Source organism: Eptesicus fuscus, chromosome 10, assembly GCF_027574615.1.
Source record: "Eptesicus fuscus isolate TK198812 chromosome 10, DD_ASM_mEF_20220401, whole genome shotgun sequence".
NCBI lineage: Eukaryota > Metazoa > Chordata > Mammalia > Chiroptera > Vespertilionidae > Eptesicus > Eptesicus fuscus.
Genome location: NC_072482.1, coordinates 13,498,615 through 13,520,933, shown reverse-complemented (window position 1 = coordinate 13,520,933; position 22,319 = coordinate 13,498,615). Strand labels below are relative to the sequence as shown.

At 58.1% G+C, this 22,319-nt stretch overlaps 1 protein-coding gene across 1 annotated transcript; it reads right to left on the bottom strand.

Moving 5' to 3' along the window:
• Positions 1-564: 564 nt before the first annotated feature.
• VEGFA (vascular endothelial growth factor A) lies at positions 565-21,863 on the bottom strand. Its single transcript, XM_008153240.3, has 9 exons — positions 21,807-21,863; positions 15,218-15,991; positions 12,177-12,225; positions 8,918-9,114; positions 8,124-8,200; positions 7,750-7,779; positions 5,828-5,899; positions 4,564-4,695; positions 565-2,488 (listed from the first exon to the last, which is right to left on the bottom strand). Exons 1-9 carry the CDS (start codon positions 21,861-21,863, stop codon positions 2,467-2,469), a joined length of 1,410 nt encoding a protein of 469 aa, XP_008151462.2. The 3' UTR covers positions 565-2,466.
• Positions 21,864-22,319: the final 456 nt, after the last annotated feature.

Here is a 22,319-nt window from a genome sequence, read left to right as displayed (position 1 = left end):
TTCTACTTGCCCCAGGACCCCAGGAGAGAAGACCACCCAGGGGCAGCCAGGGTGGTCTTCTGAGAAGAGCTATGGGTCTACCTTTCAGGGGCTCAGGGAACTCCAGGGTTCACTAAGGAAAACTCAAGGACGTCTTGGGGTCCAGGTCCCCATGAGCACCCACTTCCCAGTCCCATAGCCAAATCCAGCCCTCCCCTTTCCGCTGAGTAGCAAGCTCAGACCCATGGCCAGTTCGTTCCTTGACCAAGGGACAGGGAGGGCCAGGACTACGTGGGTCCTAAAGGTAGCTCTACTCACTTGGGAGCCCGTGGCTCCTGTCTGAGGAACTGTCTCTCCCTCCCCCGTTCCCAGAGGGCCCCCCGCCCCGCCATATCACGGCAGAGCATGGACAGGTTCCCCAGGACCAGCCCAGCTACCCCGGAAGGACTCAGGCCCCAGCACCTGGGACCCCTTTCCCAGGCCTCAAGTAAATGCCATGTTCCCCAAGGGAGGAGGGAAAGGGGACAGGAGGAAACCTGGAACAAAGATTCAATGGAGAAGGAGAAACCAGGAGGAGCTCCGAGATCAGAATTAAATTCTTTAATACAAAATGCTTTTTTTAAGATATATCTGTATTTCTTTGTTGCTGTTTAAAAATAAATATGTACTACGGAATATCTCGAAAAACTGCACTAGGGACAAAGATGTGATGTTAATATCTTTTTCCCCCACAATTATTATGGATAAACAGTAGCACCAATAAATAAATGATAACAAATATTAAAATTAAAAAAGGAGAGAGATTTAGTATGTAGAATTCTCTATTTTTTCTTGTTTTGTTTTTACATATAAAAAACAGAATAGCAATGTCTATTTTATCAGAATCACATATATACATAAACATATATATATATATACAAACACGAGTTGCCAAATATATATATAGTATGTAGATGTATATTGAAACCTTATTTCAAAGGAATGTGTGGTGGGGAGCCGGGGGGAAAGGGTAGGGCAGAGTTGAGTGTTAGCAAAATTAAATATCTGTTCAGGACAAGCTAGTGACTGTCACCGATCAGGGAAGAGAGACTGGGAACATGAATTTTATACACAAAGACCAGCAAGGACCAGTACAAATAAGAGAGAGAGAGCGAGAGAGCGAGAGAGATACATCTCATAAATAGTTCAAATTAAATATTAACCAAGAATACTGAAAAAACCCTACTCTTTAATTAAATTAACTGTTTTAATTTCTAATTAAAAAGAGATATTAAATAAGTACCGTATATAAAACACTTTCTCTTTTCTCTGCCTCCATGGTGGGCACATGGATCCTGCCCTGTCTCTCGGTGCCGCGGGAAGGGTCGGGTGGGGGGACAGAGGGAGGTCAGCCACTCACACGCACAGAGCCAGGTCTCCTGGGGCACAGAACTAGTGGTTTCAATGGTCTGAGGACCTCGGGCCCAGGAAGGGAGCAGGGAAGTGGCCAAGGCAAGAGGCCCTCCCCACAGACGACGAGCTTCACCAGGCTGCTGTTCTTCCACCAGCGTCCTCTCCTCTTCGCCAGGACACCCGGCGGCGGCCTCCTGGGCATCTCAGAGGCAGGTGAGAGTAGGTCAAGGCTGCCCAGGCTCCCGAATCCTTCAGGCAGTGCCCCTGGGGCAGGATGCCCGTGCAGCACGTGGAGGGGCTCCCCAAAGCACAGCAGTGTCCTGAGGCTCCCCAAACTCCTGATCGGAGCCAGCGTCCTCACCCCTGCACCTGTCGTCTGTCCTTCTGTCCATTGGACTCGGGGCAGAGGCTCGGAACCAGGGCTGGGTTTGTCGGTGTTCCCAAAAGCAGGCCAAATTTGCCCCCATGCCCTGGCCTTGCATGCTCCTAGGCAAGGGAGGGGGACCCTGGCCTCCCTAAGAGCCACAGGAAGATCATGCCAGAGTCTCTCCTCCCATCTTCTTCCTTGTCGGGATCTGGGCGGGAACAGTCTCCTCCCAACTCAAGTCCACAGCAGTCAAATACATCCAGTGAAGACACCAATAACATTAGCAATGTTAATTTAAAAAAAAAGAATATATATATTTTATATATATATAAAATATATATATTTACTTTTATATATATAATATATATATATATAAACATATGTATGTGGGTGGGTGTGTCTACAGGAATCCCAGAAATAAAACTCTCTACCGGGCTCGGTGATTTAGCAGCAAGAAAAATAAAATGGCGATCCAAATCCAAGAGGGACCGTGCTTGGTCACCGGCCCGGGAATGCTTCTGCCGGAGTCTCGCCCTCCGGACCCAAAGTGCTCTGCGCAGTCTCCTCTTCCTTCATTGCAGGTTTCTGGATTAAGGGTTGTTCTGTCGATGGTGGTGGTGATGTGGTGGCAGCGGCGTGGTTTCTGTATCAGTCATTCCGTACCCATCTCTCCTGGTGAGAGGTCTGGTTCCCGAAACCCTGAGGGAGGCTCCTTCCTCCGGCCTGGCTCACCGCCTCGGCTTGTCACATCTGCGGAACGGAAAACAGAGGCGGGGTTAGGGCCGGGAGAGGAGCTGGGGGGGGGTCCCCGGCAGCAGGAGGACGGTGACAGCATGGTCCTGCCTGGGGGAGCCCGGGCGGGCGAGGGAGAGGCCAACCCCTGTCCAAGGGGCCCTTGTCCCAGCCACTGTCTGAGCGGTAGCCACGCTCAGGGCTCCCCATCGGCCCTCTGAAGCTTACAACTGAGTTGAGACAAAGCAAGGACATGGAGACACCCCATTACACGCAACAAATAAACACAAACGAAGGAACAGTCCCTGCGTGACGCTTAAGAGCTAATGGAGGGAGCCAGGAAGGTCCCTGCAGAAGGAGGTGTTTCAGCTCAGTCTCCTGGGGCAGGTCTGGGGGAGAGTGAGCAAGGGAAAGGGGCCCAGTGGGAGACAGCCAGCCGAAGGGGGACCCTGCCCCTGAGAAAGTGGGGCTCCCAAGGCAGGGGGAGCCACCCCGCCCTCCCAGCCTCAGCCACAGGCCCCGTCCTTCCTGCGCTCACTGGCAGCAGCAGGCCCCGGCCCCCGGCCCCCGGCCCCTTTCCTTTCCAATACGCTCTTCTGCGTGGGGTGGGGGAGAGGCCATCGGCGGCTGTGCTGTCGCCCTGAAGCGGAGGGGCCTCCAAGAACTCGCTCCTCGTGCCCCCGCCCCTGGGCTGATGGACATCTGCCCGCCCCACTGTGAGGAGTTGGAGCAGGCCCTGCCCTTCTGAGAATGGGGATCCTAAGCCTTTAGCTGGGGTGCTGAATACCCCATACAGCTAAGTCAGGGGCTGGGGGAGGTCTCCAGAAGCTGGGGTAACTTCAGTTAGCTCCCAGGTCACTGCATACAACCCCACCCCAGACCGTCTCTCTGCAGAATCATCTCTATGGAAGCCCTAAAGTGGCAAGTCCCCAACCCCCCCCACCACCACCACCACCAGGGGATGTGGAGACCCCTCATCCACTCCTGGAGTTAGGCAGAGCCCCCACCGCCAACACCAATATACACTCTCTGTCTTCACATATCACCAAGACAGACAGAGCCCCACAGCGACACCCCAAGACACGGTCCCCAGCATCCTCTGACCACTCACAAGCCACAGGAACATGGTGGCGGGGCGGTGGCCACATTCCGAGGACTCTGTTAATGAAGCGTGTGGACTAACCCTGGGAATCCCACAAAAGCCCCTCCTCCCCGGGTGATGCTTGAGCACCGGCCACACTGGTACAAACAGCCCTGTGCTCCTGGCCTCACCCTCTGACCTTGCTCACACCCTTGACACTCCCCTGGTCCCCACTGTGGACCGAGGTATAGATGCCCTGGGGGGGGGGGGTCACACAGGTACACAGGTGAGTAAAAACCAGGACCAGGTGTGAGGAGTTAGTTCACAGTCTGATGTTAGGAAAGTGGGCATCAGCCCTCCCTCCACCCATCCCGGGGGCATCTGAACTATGTGGGCTGTCAGGGGTTGTTGCCTCGACTACTGGAGTATGAAAGAACTCTTCTGTCCCCCAGATGTTAAATCTTCTACCCACCCTAAACCGACAGCCAGAGCCCACGCCTTCCGGAACCCCAGTATGAGGAGGGACTCACGCCCTGCCCCCTGTGGAGAGACAGTGAGGGGTGAAAAGACTAGTGGTGCAGACTGCAGAGGGCCAGGCCCCCAGGAGAGTGTCTGCGTTTTATAGCGTCCCCACACCGGGAAGGGCCCTCGGTGTTAATAGCGATGGTAGTAACCACAAGGTCAGGACCAACAGCCACCACGAGCAGGACCACAGGACACAACACTCAGCTTGCGTCCACACCACCACATTGAGCCACACCAGTCTACCCACTCAGGCAACCAGGGCAACGTCTACGGGGCCCTGCCCGGCCACACCAGCGCCCGCCACCCACCGCAGGGGCCTCGCGAGCCAGGAAGGTAGTAGTCGCCAGGCAGGCAGCTAGAAGCCAAGCAAGCAGCTGGCCCCTCGCAGGTACCGCTCGCTCTCTCGCACTCTCTCTCTCTCTTCCTCTCTCTGTCTCCATCTCTGTGTCAAGCCCCTCTCTGACTCGCTCACCCTCTGGGAACCAACCTGCAAGTACGTTCGTTTAACTCAAGCTGCCTCGCCTTGCAACGTGAGTCTGTGTTTTTGCAGGAACATTTACACGTCTGCGGGTCTTGTACAAACAAATGCTTTCTCCGCTCTGAGCAAGGCCCACAGGGACTGCAAAAAGGCAAAAGGAAAGACATCTAAGCTAGAGCGTCAGCAGAGAGAGAGAAAAAAACCATGCAACACCCCCTACTGTGTGCAGCAGGGCCCCCACCCAGCTCGTGGGCCCCCACACCCTTCCACGCCCTGGAAGGATCCGAGTGCTGCAGTGGAAGACAGAGCGCGCAGAAAGAGGCGGCACTGGTAGGAAGCCCCCCGCAGAGAGAGGCAGACACAGACGGGCAGAGTGCAAGGAGAGGGCTGCCGGGAGGGCAGTGCTGTCCGCCGGACTGACGGACGAGCGCAAGCCTCGGGCCACAGGGTCCCAACTGCTGCTGCCCCCAAAAGAGCACCCGACTCTTCACCTGCTGGGGCGGCATTCGGGAGCCACCCTCTCCCCGTGCGTGCGAGGGCGCGTGCCAAGGCCCCTCCGCCAGGGGTGGGCTGAAATAGGGTGTGACACCCGGCTGAGCCCAGAGGCAGTGTCCAGAGGGGAGCACGGGCAGCTGCCCCAGAGCATGGCCCACCACAGCCTCTAACACAGAGGAAGCAGCCGCCCTACTGAGAGGCTTCTGTGGGTGCCGTGGTCGGGCTGGGAGAGGGGGACCTCCTCGAGGAGCTCCAAGTCCATGAGAGGAGGTGCCAGATGGTGCCTGACCCCACCCCACCTCCTCCTTCGGCCAACAACAAGCTGCTTCGAGTCATTCAAGCCCATTCCTCACACCACCCTCCTCACCACCCTCAGCTTCCAGACAAGCACAGAAGCCTAGAGCAGTGGAAACCAGTTGGGTGAGCAGGCCCCAGTGCCCGGCACCCATGCCAACATGGGCCGGCCACCAGTGCCCAGTGGGTGAGAGAAAGGCAGTGCCCAGCCAAGCACAGGCCAGAGCCCCCTCCCTGATTCCTCCAAGCCCACTTTGCCCACCCACCCCCAACGTTGGACCAGCAACACCACCACGAAATCTACCCATTGGTGCCAATTAGTGGAGTGAGAATGAGAGAGTGAGACACTGGGGCAGAGGGGAGGACAAGAGGCAGGAAGGGAGGGACAGAGGGAGGGGGGAGGGTTAAGGGGTCCTGCAAGCGGGAGTTAGATTGGGGGCCCTGGGGAGGCTCCAGGGAACGAGACAGTAGCGGCACCACGTACAAGTTCCAGGATTTATACCGGGATTTCTTGCGCTTTCTTTTTTGCCCCTTTCCCTTTCCTCGAACTGATTTTCTGGAAAATAAAAAAACAGAGCCAGAGAGGAGGGGGGGGGCAAGGGAGAGGAAGAGAAGCCGTGAGGAGGGCAGGGGACAGGACGTGCTCAGGGCAGGAGGCAGGCAGCCTCCGAGGAAGAGCTCGCACGCATGTGCAGGTTGGGGCAGCAAGCACCGGATGGCTCCTGCTGCTCACTTTAGCCACCCTGGGGTGCCAAACCCAGCCCCGGGCATGGCCTTGGGGGGAGGGCACAAACCCCAAAGGCCTCCATGCTCATGGTGGCTCCTGGTCCCAGGGAGGGGGCAAAGCACCAAGAGCAGCCCCTTCACCCTGTATAAGCCCGGTCCTGTTGGCAGGGGGCTATCAAAGGTAGGCCAGGCTTTGGGGTGAAAGGTCAGAAACCTGACTTAATTGGGGGTGGGGGTGGGGGGGGCTGGCTGGCTGTGTCCAGGCACCTTCTATCTTCATTTCCAAGTGCAATAGCTAAAGGGTCCCTCCAGAGGCCCTGCCTCTGAGAACGTGGGGGAGCAGCGCCACTGGGGGCTGGCACAAAGCCAAGGGCGGCACATATAAGGCATCAGCCCGTCCGAGTCATAACCTGGGCTGCTGAGAGGTGGGGCTGGGTGTCCTCACAGCCCCGGGCAGGCTGGCAGGAGGGTGGGGTGGGAGGTAGGGAGGCGTGGGGAGGAGGGGCCTGGGCGCACTTGGCAGGTTGCACCTCCCCAGCCTGTCAAAGCCTGCTGCACCATCTCACCAGACTGAGCCCCCACTCTCCCTGTGGGCAAAGCAGGCCTTTGGGGAAAGGGCAAGGGAGGCAGGCTGAAGCCTGTCCAGTCAAGGGAAACAGCGCTCCTCTCACATGCCAGCCCAAGAGCATGCCCCTCAGAATGTCCGCCACAGGGGAAGAAAGGGAGAAAGGCACTGAGGAAAGGGCAGGTCTGTTTCCTCTTGTCGGGAGAAATGCTAGGAGGAGGAAGGTCTTCGAGTGTGTGCACTCGCCTTCTCCCTCTTCCTCCTTCTCTCTCCCTCTCCTCTCTCTTCCTCTTCCCCTCTCTCTCTCTCCCTCCCACAGGAATTCTGGAAGTTGGGGACTTCAGGAAGAGGCGAAGGGTTGAGGCCTAAGGGCCTTCAATGTCCTCCGAAACTGAGCAGACAGGGTGGTGAGGGAGGGGAGGGAAGGGCATAGGTGATCTCTCTCAGTCTCTTTTCCTGCAGACTCGTCCCCCAGGCCAGCTGCTCACCGAGTCCTGAGGGCTCACTGCCCCCAGACCTTGCCCTGCCCCAGCCCTGCTCCATCCTGACTTGACCCTCCACACTGAGCCATTGGAAGCCTCAGAAAATGACCGACATTCCATCAATTCTTTCTCCCTGACCAGGAGGGCTGGGTGCCTGGCCTGCTTCACTCCTGCAGGAGGGCATACACCCAAAAGCACGCCAGCCGGCCCCAAAGCCAACTGCACCCCCACGGCAGCCACCAGAGGGGCCGCTTCCTCTTGACGCACAAAAGCTGGCCTCTCTGCCACCCGCTCCCGCTCCCTGCGGTGGGTGATGGGAAGCTACGGCATGCCAGGGAGCCCGCGTCCACACTACCCCTCGCACACCAAAACCTCAAGTCCCAGCCGGGGACGACCTGAAGACCTGGAGCTCGTCGGTTCTCCCAAAGGAAGCTGCAGGCTCCAGGCTGGGTTTTGTCCCTACGTCTACAGCCATAATCCTGGAGTTTGCTCCATCCCCTTGCGGCCACCACATGTCCTCATGAGACCACGTTTTGACCCCGTGAAGTCATCAGGCCCCTGACAGAGGAAGCCAACAGCCCCAAACCAAGAAAACAGGCAAGGAGAAGGAGAACTGAAGTCATGGCCACTTACTTTTCTTGCCTTGCTCTCTCTTTCTTTGGTCTGCAGTGGGTAGAGAAAGAGAAAAGAACAAAACAGAGAAGGGTTTAGATGGTGATGATAGTGATGATATAATAACAATACTTCTACTAATAAAAACTTAACATCGTTACTTACGATATAACAATACAGTTTGAATCTCTTTACATGTAACTCACTTAATCCTTATAACAATGCTATGAGGTACATACTATTATTGTACCCACTTTACCGATGTGGAAACTGAGGCACTGAGGTAAAATTGAAATGCCCAAGGTCACACAGCTGGGAGGTGGAAAGGGGCTAAGAAGCGGAACGGGCTGAACCCTGGCACAGAGCAGGCAGCCGTTTGCTGACTGCGCCCTCACCTGCATTCACATTTGCTGTGCTGTAGGAAGCTCATCTCTCCTATGTGCTGGACTTTGTGAATTCTGATCCGCATAATCTAGAGGAGAAGGAAGCACATCACAGAGGTTAGTGACCCAGCCAGCCATACCCAGGTGGGACACCCCTGTGGCTCCTGCCACTCAGCCCCCAGGGGTTCTACAGAGCAGCGATGGGTGGTGGAGTTAGGGGGGCCGGGGGCTCTATCAGAAAGAGCCTCAGGCCCACCCCAACTCCCCCAACCCTGCTGACCTCAAGGAGCCCCTGCTCCTCTTGAGGGCAGACACAGCTGCACGGGTTGGCCAGGCTGGGAATTCAGATCCTAAGTTCTCACCACTCCCCATCCCTCCCCTCCTTTCATCCCTTTAGGCCTCACCCTGAGAGCCCCCACCCTGGGGTCTCACAGCTCCCTCCCTCCCACCCTATCCAGGCTAAAACGGACCCCATCACCAGACAGCATCAAACCACTGGCTTAGAAACTCTCTACAAACCACACTCATCCAGCTTCCCAAACAGAGCCCCAAAGAGGGAGGGAGGACGAGACAGGCTCCTGTCACAGGTATCATTCTCCTCCTGAACCCAGGGGCAAAGGTCAGGGAGAAGGAGGAGGCGGTTGGGGTTTGCTGGGAACCTGGACTGGGAAGTACAGGCTTCTTTTTCCCCAAAGAGGCAAGACCTGCCACACCTCCCTGACTGACTCAGGGGCAGGAGCTGGACAAGGCAGGTCGGGCTCCTCCTCTCAAGTGCCCTCCTGCCCCTCCTCCTCACAGGCACGCACCTGCATGGTGATGTTGTACTCCTCGGTGGGCACACACTCCAGGCCCTCATCGTTGCAGCAGCCCCCGCACCGCATCAGGGGCACACAGGACGGCTTGAAGATGTACTCGATCTCATCAGGGTACTCCTGGAAGATGTCCACCAGGGTCTCGATTGGACGGCAGTAGCTGCGCTGGTAGACATCCATGAACTTCACCACTGCACGGGAGGGGGTGGCACATGAGTCCAGCAGGTCACACAAAAGATGGCCAAGCCCGATCTCCACCCAGCTCCACAAGGCCACTCTCCAGGGTTTCTGTGAGAGGTACCCACTATCGGGAAAGTCCTCCCACACATCTAACTTCAGTCCCTCCAGCTGTGGTTGAAGTCCTTCCCTAAGCTTTCTAGCAACACTGCTGAAGACCTGTTTTTATGCCAAAGATCGCAGGATGCTGTGGGGTTCTGAGGGAGAGGGCCTGCCTGCCACATCTCATCCCCCTGCCTCAGCATGACAGCCAAGCCAATTCCTGGGTCAACCTTGATGCCAGAGGACAGTGTGAGTAGGAGTATACCTGTTGGGGTGCTCTAAGCATCCCATAGAAAAAGGAACAGCCAGCTTGGCCATCCTACTCCCCATTTATGTACAACCTCTCCATAGCCACATCCAATGAGCACTTACTGTATGCTGGGCACTGTGCACAGGACTCTATAGTTGACATCTCAAACAATACTCTACTACGAGGTTCTAGCAGGACCTCCATTTTACAAACATGGAACCAGAGGCTTGGAGGCTGAGTAACTTGCCCCAAGGCCACGCTGCTAGTAAGTGGTAGCGTTAAAATCAGCCTGGGCATCAGAGCCTTCCTTAGCCTTCCTCTGCCATGAGCCAACAGAGGGGAAGCTTCAGGGGGCACCCTGCCACCTGCCAGACCCCTCCCCGCAGGTAGGCTGAGGAGGCAGTGGGCACAGCACAGGACTGGGGCTGCCTGGAATCAGCAGGTGGCAGTGGGCGGGCACACTGTGCAGGCCCTGCCAGCCACCGATAACCCCACCCAAGAGGGCAAACTGCTTGCATCATGGAAAAACGGTGTTGCCACTGCAGCCACAGAGCACTTCTAGAAGCTGATCCGGAGGGAGAGCATGGCAAAGACAGCTTCCCAGGCTGGAGGCGGGGCCTGGGGTGCATCGGTGCATGAAGGGGTAATTCTGGGCCACAGGGGCGGGCCCTTGAGAATAAATAAACTCAGGACTCTGGAATGACTACTCCAAATTGTGGCCCAGCCTGCCACTCCCTATCACACACCCCCACCTCCACATAGCAATTCTGTCCCTGAAATGAGATTCCCCTACACAGGAGGGAAGGGCAGCACCCAGCCAGCAAGGAGGCAGGGCTCCGGCCGCCACTTGGTGTGACCGCGGGCCAGTCCCTCCCTCCGCACATCTGTGCAAGCGGGCTGGGCTGATCTCTAAAGACACTGAAACAAAGGCTGAAATGTGGAGTTTTTGTCTACCACTTCCAGCCCCCAAACAAGCTCCCTTTTCTCAGCCCAGGTACCACAAGGTCTGGAACCTCAGCCAGGCTGCTCTCCCCAGAGATTGCAGCTGAGCCTCCTCTCCCTCCTCCCTCCAGGGCAACGAAGGCGAAGGAGCCAGCGGGCTGTGTGTATCATAAGTGGGTTGAGGAGACTTTGGAGAGACGAGGAGGGAAAGTAAGAAGCGGGGAAGCCACAGATGTGAAAACAGAAAGAACGGGGGGGGGACCCCCAAGCCAATCCCAGGCCTTGCCTACCACCTCTACTTTCTCCATTCAGGCAATGGCCACAAAATTCTTCTCTACCCCCAAAAGGGTTAAGGTCAAGTGTCTTCAAAAAAAAAGAGTATAAAAACAAGATTAGGGATCTGAAGAAGTCCTTTGCTAAGCCAAGTCTATATTGAAGAAGATGACTAATCAAGACCTGACACTTTGTCATGATTGGGGACAGAGGTGGCCCAGGCCACAGGTCCCACCCAGGACAGGAGAGTAGAAAAGTCTGGCCAGCTGGCTGATAGCTGAGGGTGAAAAGACTCTGGGTGAGAATTCCTTGGGAAAGCTCCCTGGATTCCCCAGGGTGGCAGGTAGAAGGGGACCACTTCACCAGCACCCTGAGCACCCTAGCCACTGCCTCCCAAGAAAGCTGTCCTGCTTTGGCACAGGGCGAGGACACACAGACACTCGAGCATCGGGCTTCCGCTGTTTTCCTTATTTCTCGAAGACAACCTTCTCCCCAACAAAGACCATTTGTCTTGCCTCTCTCGGGCCACTGAGACCACTGGGAGGCCGAGGGGGTAGGGACACAGGGAGCGGGTGGCCTGTCCGTGGTACAGGCTTGGAGTGGCCAGGAAGCCAGGCCCTGGGCCAAGGAAAGGGTTCCCAGGCCAGGAAGGAGGCAGAACCGGCTGGGCATCACCACCAGCGGGGAGCGCACACACAGCCCTTGGCCGCGACCCTGGGCCGACTTGATTAAGGTCAGGGAAAAGCGCCTGGAGGAAGACCTGCTCGGAGCTGGGGAGCTGGGGGAGGAGCATCGGGCACTCCGCCCCAGGCTTGAGCAGAGGCCACAGGCAGTGGTGGGGAGAGCCTGGACATCCCTGGAGACACGGGAGGCTCCCTGTACCAAACCTCAGCGAACAAAAGGCAGGCCGACTGGGCTTGGGCAGGGGGTGGGGCGGGCGCCTTGGAGCTACAGCCAGCCCTCTGCTGGCCCAGCAGGGAAGTTCACAGCACCCAAACCTCCTCCACCTGGAGGGCAGAGGGGGGCCTAGGGCTTTCTCTCTCCACCCCCAAAGGAACACAAACTGGGCGATGGGGTCCCATGAGGCTGGGTCTCCGCACCCCTAGCTCATGCACAGCCAGCTCTCTGGATGGCAAGGGTCACAGCCCCTGCACACAGGCCCCACAGATGAGACATGCTGGGTTGGAAGTGGCATGGAGTATCCATCCTCCCTTGGAGGAGGTGGGGGTGCGACAAACAGACTTCTGGGATCCTTGAGCAATGTTTGTCCTCCTGGTCCATGCTCATAGCTCCCTCTCCAAAGAAAACTTTACTGGAAAGAGCAGAAGAAAAAGGCCACAAGTCCTTTCCCTAGTAAAGGCCTGCATAGGGAAGAGCCAGTCCTCTGGAAAGAAGGGTTAATCTTACCCTTTCCTGATCTCCACCCCAGACCATAAAAGAAGAAACAGGGCCTCCCTACCCAACCCTTGGGGAGTTAAGGGATCCCATCCAGGAGCCAGGGGGACTCACCTTGGTGGGCTTTCTGCTCTCCTTCTGCCGTAGGCGCAGCCTGGGACCACTGAGGACAAAACAGAAGAGTGAGACATGGGCATGGGCAGGGGGACCCCCACTCTGCCCCTCCTCCCTCCTCCTGGCCCTCCCGGCCCATAGCCCCTGGCTTCTCCAAAGCTTCTGAGTAGAACTAGGCACCACCAGGGGCTCCCTACAGGCCAGAACCCACCCACCACCCCCAGACTGCTCCAATTCTGAAGCCAAAGAAGATAAAGGCTGACCAGACATTGGGGGTGGGAAGCTCAAAATGCAGTAGGAAAACAGCAGAATGTCCAGATCCCTTCTCCACAGTTCCCTCTCCCCATTCTCACTGGCCCATTGCTGAGCTAAGGGAAGTGAATCTCCTCACACCCCCACCCCCCCCCCAACACACACTCCCCCACTCCCTGGTCCAAAGCCACAGGTAAGTATTAAGGTCAAATAGGACAAATTTGGACTGGGGCAGGAAGGAAGGACTGGGGGCGAGAAAAACAACATGGTGACCTTCTCCTGCTGACATGACAAATACCAGGGTGAGCTGATGCTAGGAAGGGAGGGGGTGCAGAGGCCTGAAGGGCACCAACCACCCTCCCCCATCCAGACTCTCAAGTCTTCAGGAATATTCAGCAAACCCACAGGTTGCCTGGAGGGTAAAACCTGGGAGGAAGGCCTGAGGGAGGGGAGAGCTCATTTCTGCCCATGCACAAGTCTCACCAGGGCCTGAATATATCTCCAACATCTTTAGCTTCACACTCCTGTCTTGTTCCCTGGTTTCTCCTCCCTCCCAGACTGAGGGGGTCCCCAAATCCCTCTCACCTGGGCTCTTTCCTCAATTGCAACCAGGGAAGTCTTTTATGCCTTAGCAATGCCCAGCCCCTAGGGGGCCCCCTGCACTACCTAGGCCTGAGGCCTGCCCCCATCCCTCCCCACCCCCACCAGATCATTCCTCCCCTCCCCAGAAGCTGTGAAGGTCAACAAGTCCAACCATGTGAACCTGACAGCACTGGGCAAAGGCTTCTCCCAGCCCTTCCAGAGGGTCTCCGGTTCTCACCAACTGCCCACCCCATCTGCCCCTCTTTCCGGGCAGATCCTGAACAGCAGAGCCACCCCCTAGCCCACAGAACTGCAGACCCACTGAGATGAGAGTCTCAGTCTGTCTGCCTCTCTCTCCTTCCCACCCACCACCCTCAATGCACCCCAGTTCCCCTAGCCTTGCCCCCAGGACCAAGGTCAGATAACAGTTTCCAGACTCCCAGCTGGATAGCCTCCAACTGCAGCTCCCTCAGGGGCCCCCCGGAGTGTCCACCTCAGCCCCTCACCCATCCCCAGGACACCCCCTGGCTTCCCTCTGCCAACATTCTCTCTATGGCCTCCACTCCTCCTGGGCCCCAACTAGGAAAGGGGACAGAAACTTCATACCCCCTCCAAGGCCTGGGGGCACAGGGAGGAGCAGTTCTGTGCGGGGAGGGGCCAGGTGCCCTTCTCTGGGGGCCTCTGAAGGTCACGCTATGGCCAGTCCGCCACTCCTCCCCTCCCCTCCCCTCCCTACGTGGAGGCCTGGAGCCAAGGCCTTTGTGCCAGGGTCTGAGGAACTCCGGTGGCAGCAGGGACCCCAGCCCAATTCCTTCCCTGGGCCTCTCTGCAGGGGGAAGGTCTAAGGGAGGGGTGGGAAATGACCTCTTAGGTGGCTTGGAGAATCAAGTTGGGTGGGCAAGTTTGAAGTTCCAAAAAACCACCTGCTCCTGCTCCAGTGTCTCGTTTCACTGGACAAAGTGTGTTTGCAAGGCTGGCAGGAGTTCTTCCCAAGGCTGCCTACATCTCAGCAAATTTCAAACCGTTTTTCCAAAAAGTGTAAAGTGGGGCAATGACACTCTGTAAACCCTCCCGTGGCCCACCCCATAAAAGCTAAAGCGCATCCCACTTGGAAGTGTGGGGGAAGGGAGGGGAGCTGCCTGTCACCAAGTGGTAGCTCTCCACAAAGCCCCCAGTGGGCCCTGACACCCTGACCCCTGACGGAGCTCCCCCTCTGCCTGGGCTCGGGGGCTGAGAGAGGTTAGATGGGTCTTCTCAGCAGAGGGGGACGAAAACTAAAGGGATGGGCAGGGGGGTTCTCTCCGCGCTAGGGAGGAAACGGGGAAGGGGCGTCAGGAAATCCCTCCGAGCACAGGAAGAGGTTAGGGGCTGGAAGCGGCCGGAAGGGACAGGGTGGTTCTCCGGGTGCTCCCGCTGGGCTACCTCGAGAGGTCACCTTCCCGCGGAGGGCCGGCGGGGGGAGGGGCGCCGCTCGCCGCCCGGGACTCCCAGCTCGGGCCGCGGCGGCTCCGGGAACACGCGGCTGGCCAGGCCCGGGCTGATGTAATCGGCTCCGCGCCGCGCGCGCCCGGCCGGGCGGGGGAGGGCGGGCACGGAGCGGGACGCGAGCGGGGACGGGCGGGGGTGGCGCCGCGCAGGTGGCCCGGCGGAGAGGGGGGTCTCCGCGGCAATCCACCCCAAAACTTTTCCTAAACTCGCGGAGAGGGCCGAAGGGATCCAGCGGCAGTGACAGCGAGCCCCTCTTGCGCCAGCGCCCTGCCCCCTCCACGCTCTCAGCCCTCCTTCGGTCCAAGGTCCGAGCACCCCCCTGCCCGCTGGACTCCGGCTCCCGCCCCCGCTGCCCGGACTTTCAGTTCGTCGGGGACCAGCGGCCGGGAGCAAACTTCAGCAGCCGGCGGCAGCGCAAGCCCAGCCCCCTCGGCCTCCTCCAGCGGCTCCCGCCCTCCGCTGGTCGGCCCAGATCGTACGTGCGGTGATCTGGTGGGTGGGCAGGGCCCGCGTGGGCGGTGAGACTCTACCCCGGTGCCCTCCCACCTAGCGCGCGCCCCCTCCCCCTACACGTACGAGGACAGAGGGGGAAGCCGCGCGCCCGGTGCCCAAGGACCCGCGTGGGGCACGGAACCCCCACGCGCGCGCTCGCACGCACGTCCCCAGCCGGGAGAGGCGCTCGCAGCTGCCCGCGGCGCCGGGCGGGGACGGCCGCTTACCTTGGCATGGTGGAGGTAGAGCAGCAAGGCGAGGCTCCAATGCACCCAAGAGAGCAGAAAGTTCATGGTTTCGGAGGCCCGGCCCGGGCCGGCGCGGCTCGCGCTCCCTCTCCGGCTCGGGCTGCGGGGCGGCCCGCTCTCTTCGTCGCCCAGGCGGGCTCCTCTTCCTCCCGGAGCCGAGGCCCGGGCCAGGGCCTGGGGCGCGCGCGCGGCTGGAGCACTGTCTGCGCACACAGCCGCCTCACCCGTCCATGAGCCCGGCTTCCGAGCGCCGAGTCGCCACCGCGGCCCCCTCTCCTCTTCCTTCTCTTCTTCCTCCTCCCCCTCCTCCTCGGACTGAGGCTCCTCCCGGCCCGGGCTAGCACTTCTCCCGGTTCCGCTCGGCTCGGCTGCCCCGGCGCGAACCACGGCTCCTCCGGAGCGAGAACAGCCGAGAAGTTGGACGAAAAGTTTCAGTACAACGCCGCGAGCCCCGACCCCCTCCACCCCGCCTCCGAGCGCGGGCTGCGGCTCCTGCCCGCGGCTCGCCGCCGCGTCCACCGCCGGCCGCCGGCCGCCGAGGAGGTGGGCGCTGGGGCGGGGGGCGGTGTCTGTCTGTCTGTCGGTCAGCGCGGCTGTCCTGATGCGGGGCCGCGCTCTGGCGGTCACCCCCAAAAGCAGGTCACTCACTTCGCCCCTGTCCCTCTCGTGGCTCGCTCGCTCGCGCGCGCTCTCTGACCCGGTCTCTCTCTTCCTCGACTTCTCTTCGGAGCTCCTGCTACCTCTTTCTTCTCGCTACCGGTTTCCAAAATCCGGAGTGATTGGGGAGCGTGAAGGAGCAATCTTCCCAAGCGGTCGGCCCGATTTAAGCGGGGAATGGGAAGCAAAAATAAATTAAAACTGAAAAGAATACGGTTTTTTAAAAAAAAATGTTTAAGAAAAAAAAAGGAGGAGGGTAAACCCTGGTTAAGTGAATATCAAATTCCAGTGCGGAGACCCCTGGCTGGTGACTCCGAGGGTTCGTCTGCCTCGTCGCCGCGTCCTCCGACCGAGCGCCGCTGCCGCCGGCTCCTCTAGCCCCCCGCGCCGCGGCCTCCCCGCAGCCTGGCTGCCCCAAGCCTCTGCGCTTCTCAACGCTACCAGCCGCCCAAAAAAAAAGGCCTGGCTCCGCCCCCGGCCACCGAACCCCGCCTCTGGCACGCCCCCGAGGCGAAGACACTCGCCTCCAGCAGCTCTGAGTTCGGCTCGGCCCCCTGGCGCAGCCTTCGCCTGCGGACACCTAGTGAAGCCTACGCCCCCCACCCACCCCAGGGAAGGGAAGGCTCGACCCCCACCACGGCGCACAGCCTGAAAATTACCCGTCCGCCCCCCCCCCCCTTTGCCCGGAGACCCACACGCTGTATTTGCGGGGAGGGAACAGGAAAGTGAGGTTACGTGCGAACAGGACTAGAGAGCTATTCTCCTTTGCTGGGAATATTGGAGAGGGCGTGAGGATGGGGGCATCAAACAGGAACGAGTGGAGACAGGGAAACACAGATCTCCTGAAGTCCTGGGCTGACCCCTGCCCTTCTTCCCCTCTCCAGCACCCTCCTCCAACACTCAGTTACCCCTCCCCACACTCACACTGACACTCAACGCGTCCTCACTCTCCGCTGACGCTGCTCTACCAAGTTCACCCAGCCTCCCTGTGGTGGCCGAGCGCCCCCTAGCGACACACCCCAGCTCTGGCTCAAGAGGGAATGGGCCTCAGGATGAGAGTGAAAGATTACCCCTGAGCCCTGCATTTCTGACCTCCCAAACAGTGGTATTTTTTGGACTCTGTGGTCCCATGGGCAGAGAGCCCAGTGATGGGCACAGAGGGCCCCGTGTATCCATCTGGACAATGTGCTCATCAGAGTGAGCTGCAGCCAGCAGGCTGGGGTGACTGGGTTCCTTTGGGAAGCATCCAGAGGGGCTTCCCTTGGGAAGAGTATTTGACACAAGTTTGTGGGGCCGGGAATGGGAAGCGTGTGGTTCCGGGGTTAGTCAGTGCCCGGAGGAGAGAGGACCTGTTGGAGACCACGTATGCTCAGTGGAGTCTGGCAGAGTCCAAAGGGAGAGGCAGCTGGGCAGACAGAGGCCCTTGTTTCTGCTCCCCCTCACCCAGATGTTGCCAGGGAACTGAGGCCAGGGGCTGGTGGAGCGGATGGAGGCCAGGGCCTGAGTGATGATTCAAACCTACTCACCAGCACTAAGGAACGTCTGTAGGCCAGCTGCCCAGAGCTCCCACCAGGCTGGGGGCCAAGGGTTCCATCAGCCCCAACCAGGCTCACCACTCCTCTTCTGAAAAGAATTGGGGAGTTGTCCTCTGCACCCTCAGAACCCGGATCCCTTGCCTGCTTCTCCCAGTTGGTGGCCTCTCTCCTCTCCTCTCATCCCCTCCATTCCTTCAAAGCCTCGCTCTTTCCCAACTCCCCTATCTTCTCTAAGTGCTCCCCAAGGCCCCCCACCCCACCCTTGCATATAGGACCAACCTGGAAAAATTCCTGGTTGGGCTTTGACCCAGTAGCTCCTGGGCTCCCCCAGGGAACAAAGGGGGGCTCTAATACCTGTGGGAAGAGAGGGACCAATTGGTCTCCTTATTTATCTAGGTCTGGCCAGGGCCTGGCCTAGGGCTGGTGTAGCCTCTGTGAACGCCTGGGCTGAGAGTGGAAGCCAGCGTGAGAGAGAATGGGAATGCACTAACTTCCCCCAAGTTGGTCAAAATGATCCAAAAGGGTTACTCAGCCAGCCCCCCACCTCAGGAGTGGTGCTGTGGTTTGGTGGGAGTGCTAGGTTACCCCTTTAGTACTCCAGTTCTAGGGGAGTGGTGTCCTGAGACCCCTATGAGCAGAGGGGCTGGCTCCCCCCAATTCTATCCTACCCTTCCCATCATTCATGCCTCCAGGCCTGTCTCCACCACCTGGCAGGCTTCCCAGCAGCAGGAACAAGGTCTTTTTACAGTTTACTTTTTAGTAAACATTTATTTGCTGGCTCAGGGCCCCCCTCCCAGGCAGGCCTCCTCACCTAGGCTCCACGCTCAAGCTGCTGCATGGGATATGGAAGGCAAGCTGCTGAACTTCCTCCTTGCCCAACCTGGTTTTCCTCTCAAACCTCCGGAGCACAAGGTATGGGCACCTTGGCACAGTCCCCCCTCCCTCATTCCTACCCTGAAGCCAGCAGAGCCCAGGACAGAGACTCCCAGTGGCATCACTTCCATATCCCTTCTCATCTCCGGCTTCCCCAGCCTCTGGGGAGGCCTGAAGAGGAGGTCTTAATAAAGGACCCTGAACTTGGAAGGAGGGTGAAGAGGTTCCAAGGAGGTGTGGCCATTCATTGTCACTTACTAGCCCCAGTGCTCTCCCCAGCCTGAGCCAGCCATCCCCCTTGGTGGCATTCAGCAATGTGTGTTCCAATGCCCTATGTGAGGTTCCCTCTGTGAGCTCTACCCAAGGAACCACAGGAAACAGGGGAGCGGAATTGCAGACTGGCCTGAGGGATTTTGGCACCCTAGACTGGAACGAGGTGTGTGTGTGTGGGGGGGGGGGGGCCGCGGTCTCCCATCTCCACCTGTTATTTCAGACATACAACCTGGTGGCGACTTAGAGGAGGGGGCTTGACTCTGGATCCCGTCCCCCAACGTGGTATCACAAGCTTTGGTAACAGTACACAATCATGGACCCAGCCAATGCTCACATTATCATGGAACCAAAAGCCCAATGCACAGAGCAAAGAACACAAATCAGCAATCATAAGACCACGTCATGTCTCTATAGCACCTTCTCTTCCCAACAGCTTAATCCACAGACTTAATTTCACTTCTCCTCGCTCTGTAGGTGGCTTCAGGCAGGAGTGTCAGGGAAGACTGTCCCTCCAGAAAAATCCCAAGGGCACAGAGGGACCCAAGATCACCCAACAACATGGTGTGGGACGGGGCATGGAGCAGAGAGCAGCCCAAACAGAGGTCATGCTGGGTCCCCTCAGGGACAACCTCAGCTGCAGTCAGGTCTGAGGAGGCCTCCACAGAAGGCTCTGTGCAGTTCAGAAGGCGCCTAGGAGGAAGGGGAAGGTGTTCCAGGTGAGAGGGGAGGGGAGAGAGGGGCAGGGGTGGGGTGGAAAAGAACGTGAAAGGTGGCCAGGAGCCAGCTGTGGCCCCAAACAAAGGAGGTAGTGATCGGCCCAAGGCACAATAGTTGTACTTTGTCCTGAGGTCCTGTCACCTCTGATGTTCAGGGAAGCTCTCCCGCCTGTGGGTGTGGGCAGTTCACCTCCAAGCCTGTGGATAAAGGCACAGAGCCCCTCTCAGGTGAGGCGAGGGTCGCTGAGTCTTGCTGTTGTCTAAACATTTCTCCAAGTGGTCTCTCTGGGATGGAAGGAAGGTCTTCTCCCTCCACTAACTCCCGACCCCCAGACACGGAGTAGTCCACAGATCTAACCTGCAGCAAGGGCAGGAATACCAGCCGTTGAATTGAAGGAGAGAGAATGGGGTGGGTTCCTCTCAATTCTGTCTGGCTGTGGGTCAGTCTCTCTCTCTGTCTCTCACTAGTTATCTTTGCAACAAAGCAATGGAGAGACAAAGCAAAAGCCAGGAAGCAGGGCCTCTTTTCCAGTGCCAACATCATAGCCACATCTGGATCTGGAGGCTTGACTCGGTTAATGATAGGTAATCATGCTGATTGGTAACAAAATGGGAGCAGAGGCCGCCAGAGAGGTTAACTCCCTTTAGAATCCAGTCAGGAAAAGGGAGGGAAGTAGGAGGGGAAGCAGGCGGGAGACCGGGCAGAGGGGCTGGGTAGGGTCACTATCGGGGGGAGCACACCTACCCACACCACCCCCTGCCCCATCAGCCAAACCTCTGCCTCTCCTTCCTGGGCCTCAGTTTAACCCCCTAACACCAGGCTGTCTCCCTAGATTGCTTCTCCCTGTCAGCGCCAGACATGTCCACTTCCTGACAACGCTGTCCTTGCTAACCCTCAAAGTCAGACCCCCATCCTGCCCATTGCTGCCCCGTCCACACCCCTGCCCTGTCTGCTGGGAAGAAGATGATGGTACAAGGTGGTAGCTGAAGTCCTAAAGATATATTCCCCCTTCCAACCTCGTTCCTGCCTGGAGCCGAGCTTCATTTCAACTTCTGTATCTTTTCCAAGGCCTACCAGGCACCAGACACCTGTGCTGATATTATAGGAGGCACAGGGAGACCTTAAGAAGGTTAGTGGAAAGCTCGGGGGCTTTGGGTCCAAATGGACCCAAGTGGCACTCCTGGCTCTGCCTCTTTTTAACTGTGTGACCTTAGGCAAGTTACTCCACCTCTCTGGTCCACAGTTCCCCTTGTCTGTAAAACTGACAGAAAATACCGGCATAGGAGGGTTGCTGCACCGATGGTTGTGCACACGGTCACCCCAGAAGGCACGATGGGAAAGAAGCCCCTGAGCGAGGCACACGGAGCCATGAAGGTTCTGAGGCCGAGCAGCCCACCCGGCTGAGTGGGCGTCGGGAAGAGCTTTCTGAAGGAGGTGACGTAGGACATGTATGCCATAAGCAGGCATTAAACTCAGCCCACGAGCCCTGTTTTGGGCTGGGCCCTGGGACTGCACCACTGTGGAAGGGGCTTCCTATGTGGAGGTGAATCAAAGAAGAAACTGGAAATAGAAACTCTCCAAAGGGGGCCATAGTTGCTGGGAGCAGGGGAAGGCCTCCTGGAGGAGGTGGCATTTGAGCCTTGATAGAAGAACAGATTCGTCCACAAGGTGAAGCAAGAAGAGAGAACAGGCGGGGAGGTGAGGCCTGGAGGATCCTGATGGCCCACAGGGGGGGGTTAGGGCTTTTTCACAAAGATTCCCAGACAAAGCCCACAGGGACAATGACACTCCCGCAGGGGGTGAGCCCCACACTGGTGTCCCCACCCTCTGGGACAGCGTGTCTCTGCCAGAGAATTTAAACAAACAAGCAGACACTGGAGGTGGGTCCAGCACTGCTGTTGTTTGCCTGGGGGCCAGAGGAGGAGACCAGCCCGGGACCAGCGCAGGGCCACTCAGCGGGGGCCAGGCAAAGCAGAAAGGCCTTCGCTCCAGCATTGCCCTCTCCCCGTCCCCAGCAGGGGCCCAGCGCGCCCCTGGCTGCCTGCCACGGATGTATGGAGACCTGGCAATCGCCCTGGGCAAAAAAAAGTCAAGCCTCCTACATGTGGTGTGACCCTGGCCAAGTCAGTACCCACTTCTGAACCTCAGGCTCTGCCTAGGTCAAAGTCCCCGGAGCTCCCAGTCTCTGTACCAGCTCCATCAAGCATCCGAGTGCGATCGCTAATACAAAGTGCACATCTTCCAGGCAGTGTGCCTTCGTAAAGGCTCCCAGAGAGGACAAGACTGAGCTCGGAGAACCCCAGCATGCATGTGAAATCTGAGGCACGGCACCACGTGGTGCGGGGGAGATGTGGTTCCAAGGAGCCCATCACATTTCAGCAGGTAGGGAACTGCTTCCCTGGGAGGCCGGAACCTCGGTCTTTTTTAAAAAAAAACACACACACACACACTAGCTTGGTGAGCCCTCACTGTGAAAAGCCCCCACCAGCTCCCCTACCCCACCCTCCACCTACCTGCATGGCATGCAGTGAGAAAAGCCAGGCGGATTGGGCCCAGTCTCGGTTCACCATGTCCACGCTGTGACTTCGCACAAATCACTTCATCTGTCTGAGCCTCAGTCTCCTCATCTATAAAATGGGAGTCATGGACCATCCTCCCAAGGTTGTAGGGAGACACAGTCTGCCCGCCATACCCTCGGAGGTTTGGCAGGGAGGATTTTGGTATCTGGCGGTATTATGGATACCGAGTGACAGTGAACACAGCAAAGCTCCTGGCCTGGCTAGAGTCGGTGCCCCATCATGTCACTTCCCTGCCCTTCCTCCTGTCCCTACCCCCGTGAGGGAGCAAACTCCCTGAGAATGCAAGCCCACTATCATTTGGCTAAAGTCAAACAGAAAGAAATAGGAACGTGGGTTTATCCCACCCCATCCCCCTGTTAGAAAAAGAAAAAGAAAAGAAGTCGCACAGTGCGTGCCAGAGATGACGAGGGGTGGGAGTATGTTGGCTGGGTTCCTGCTTTTGCCTTT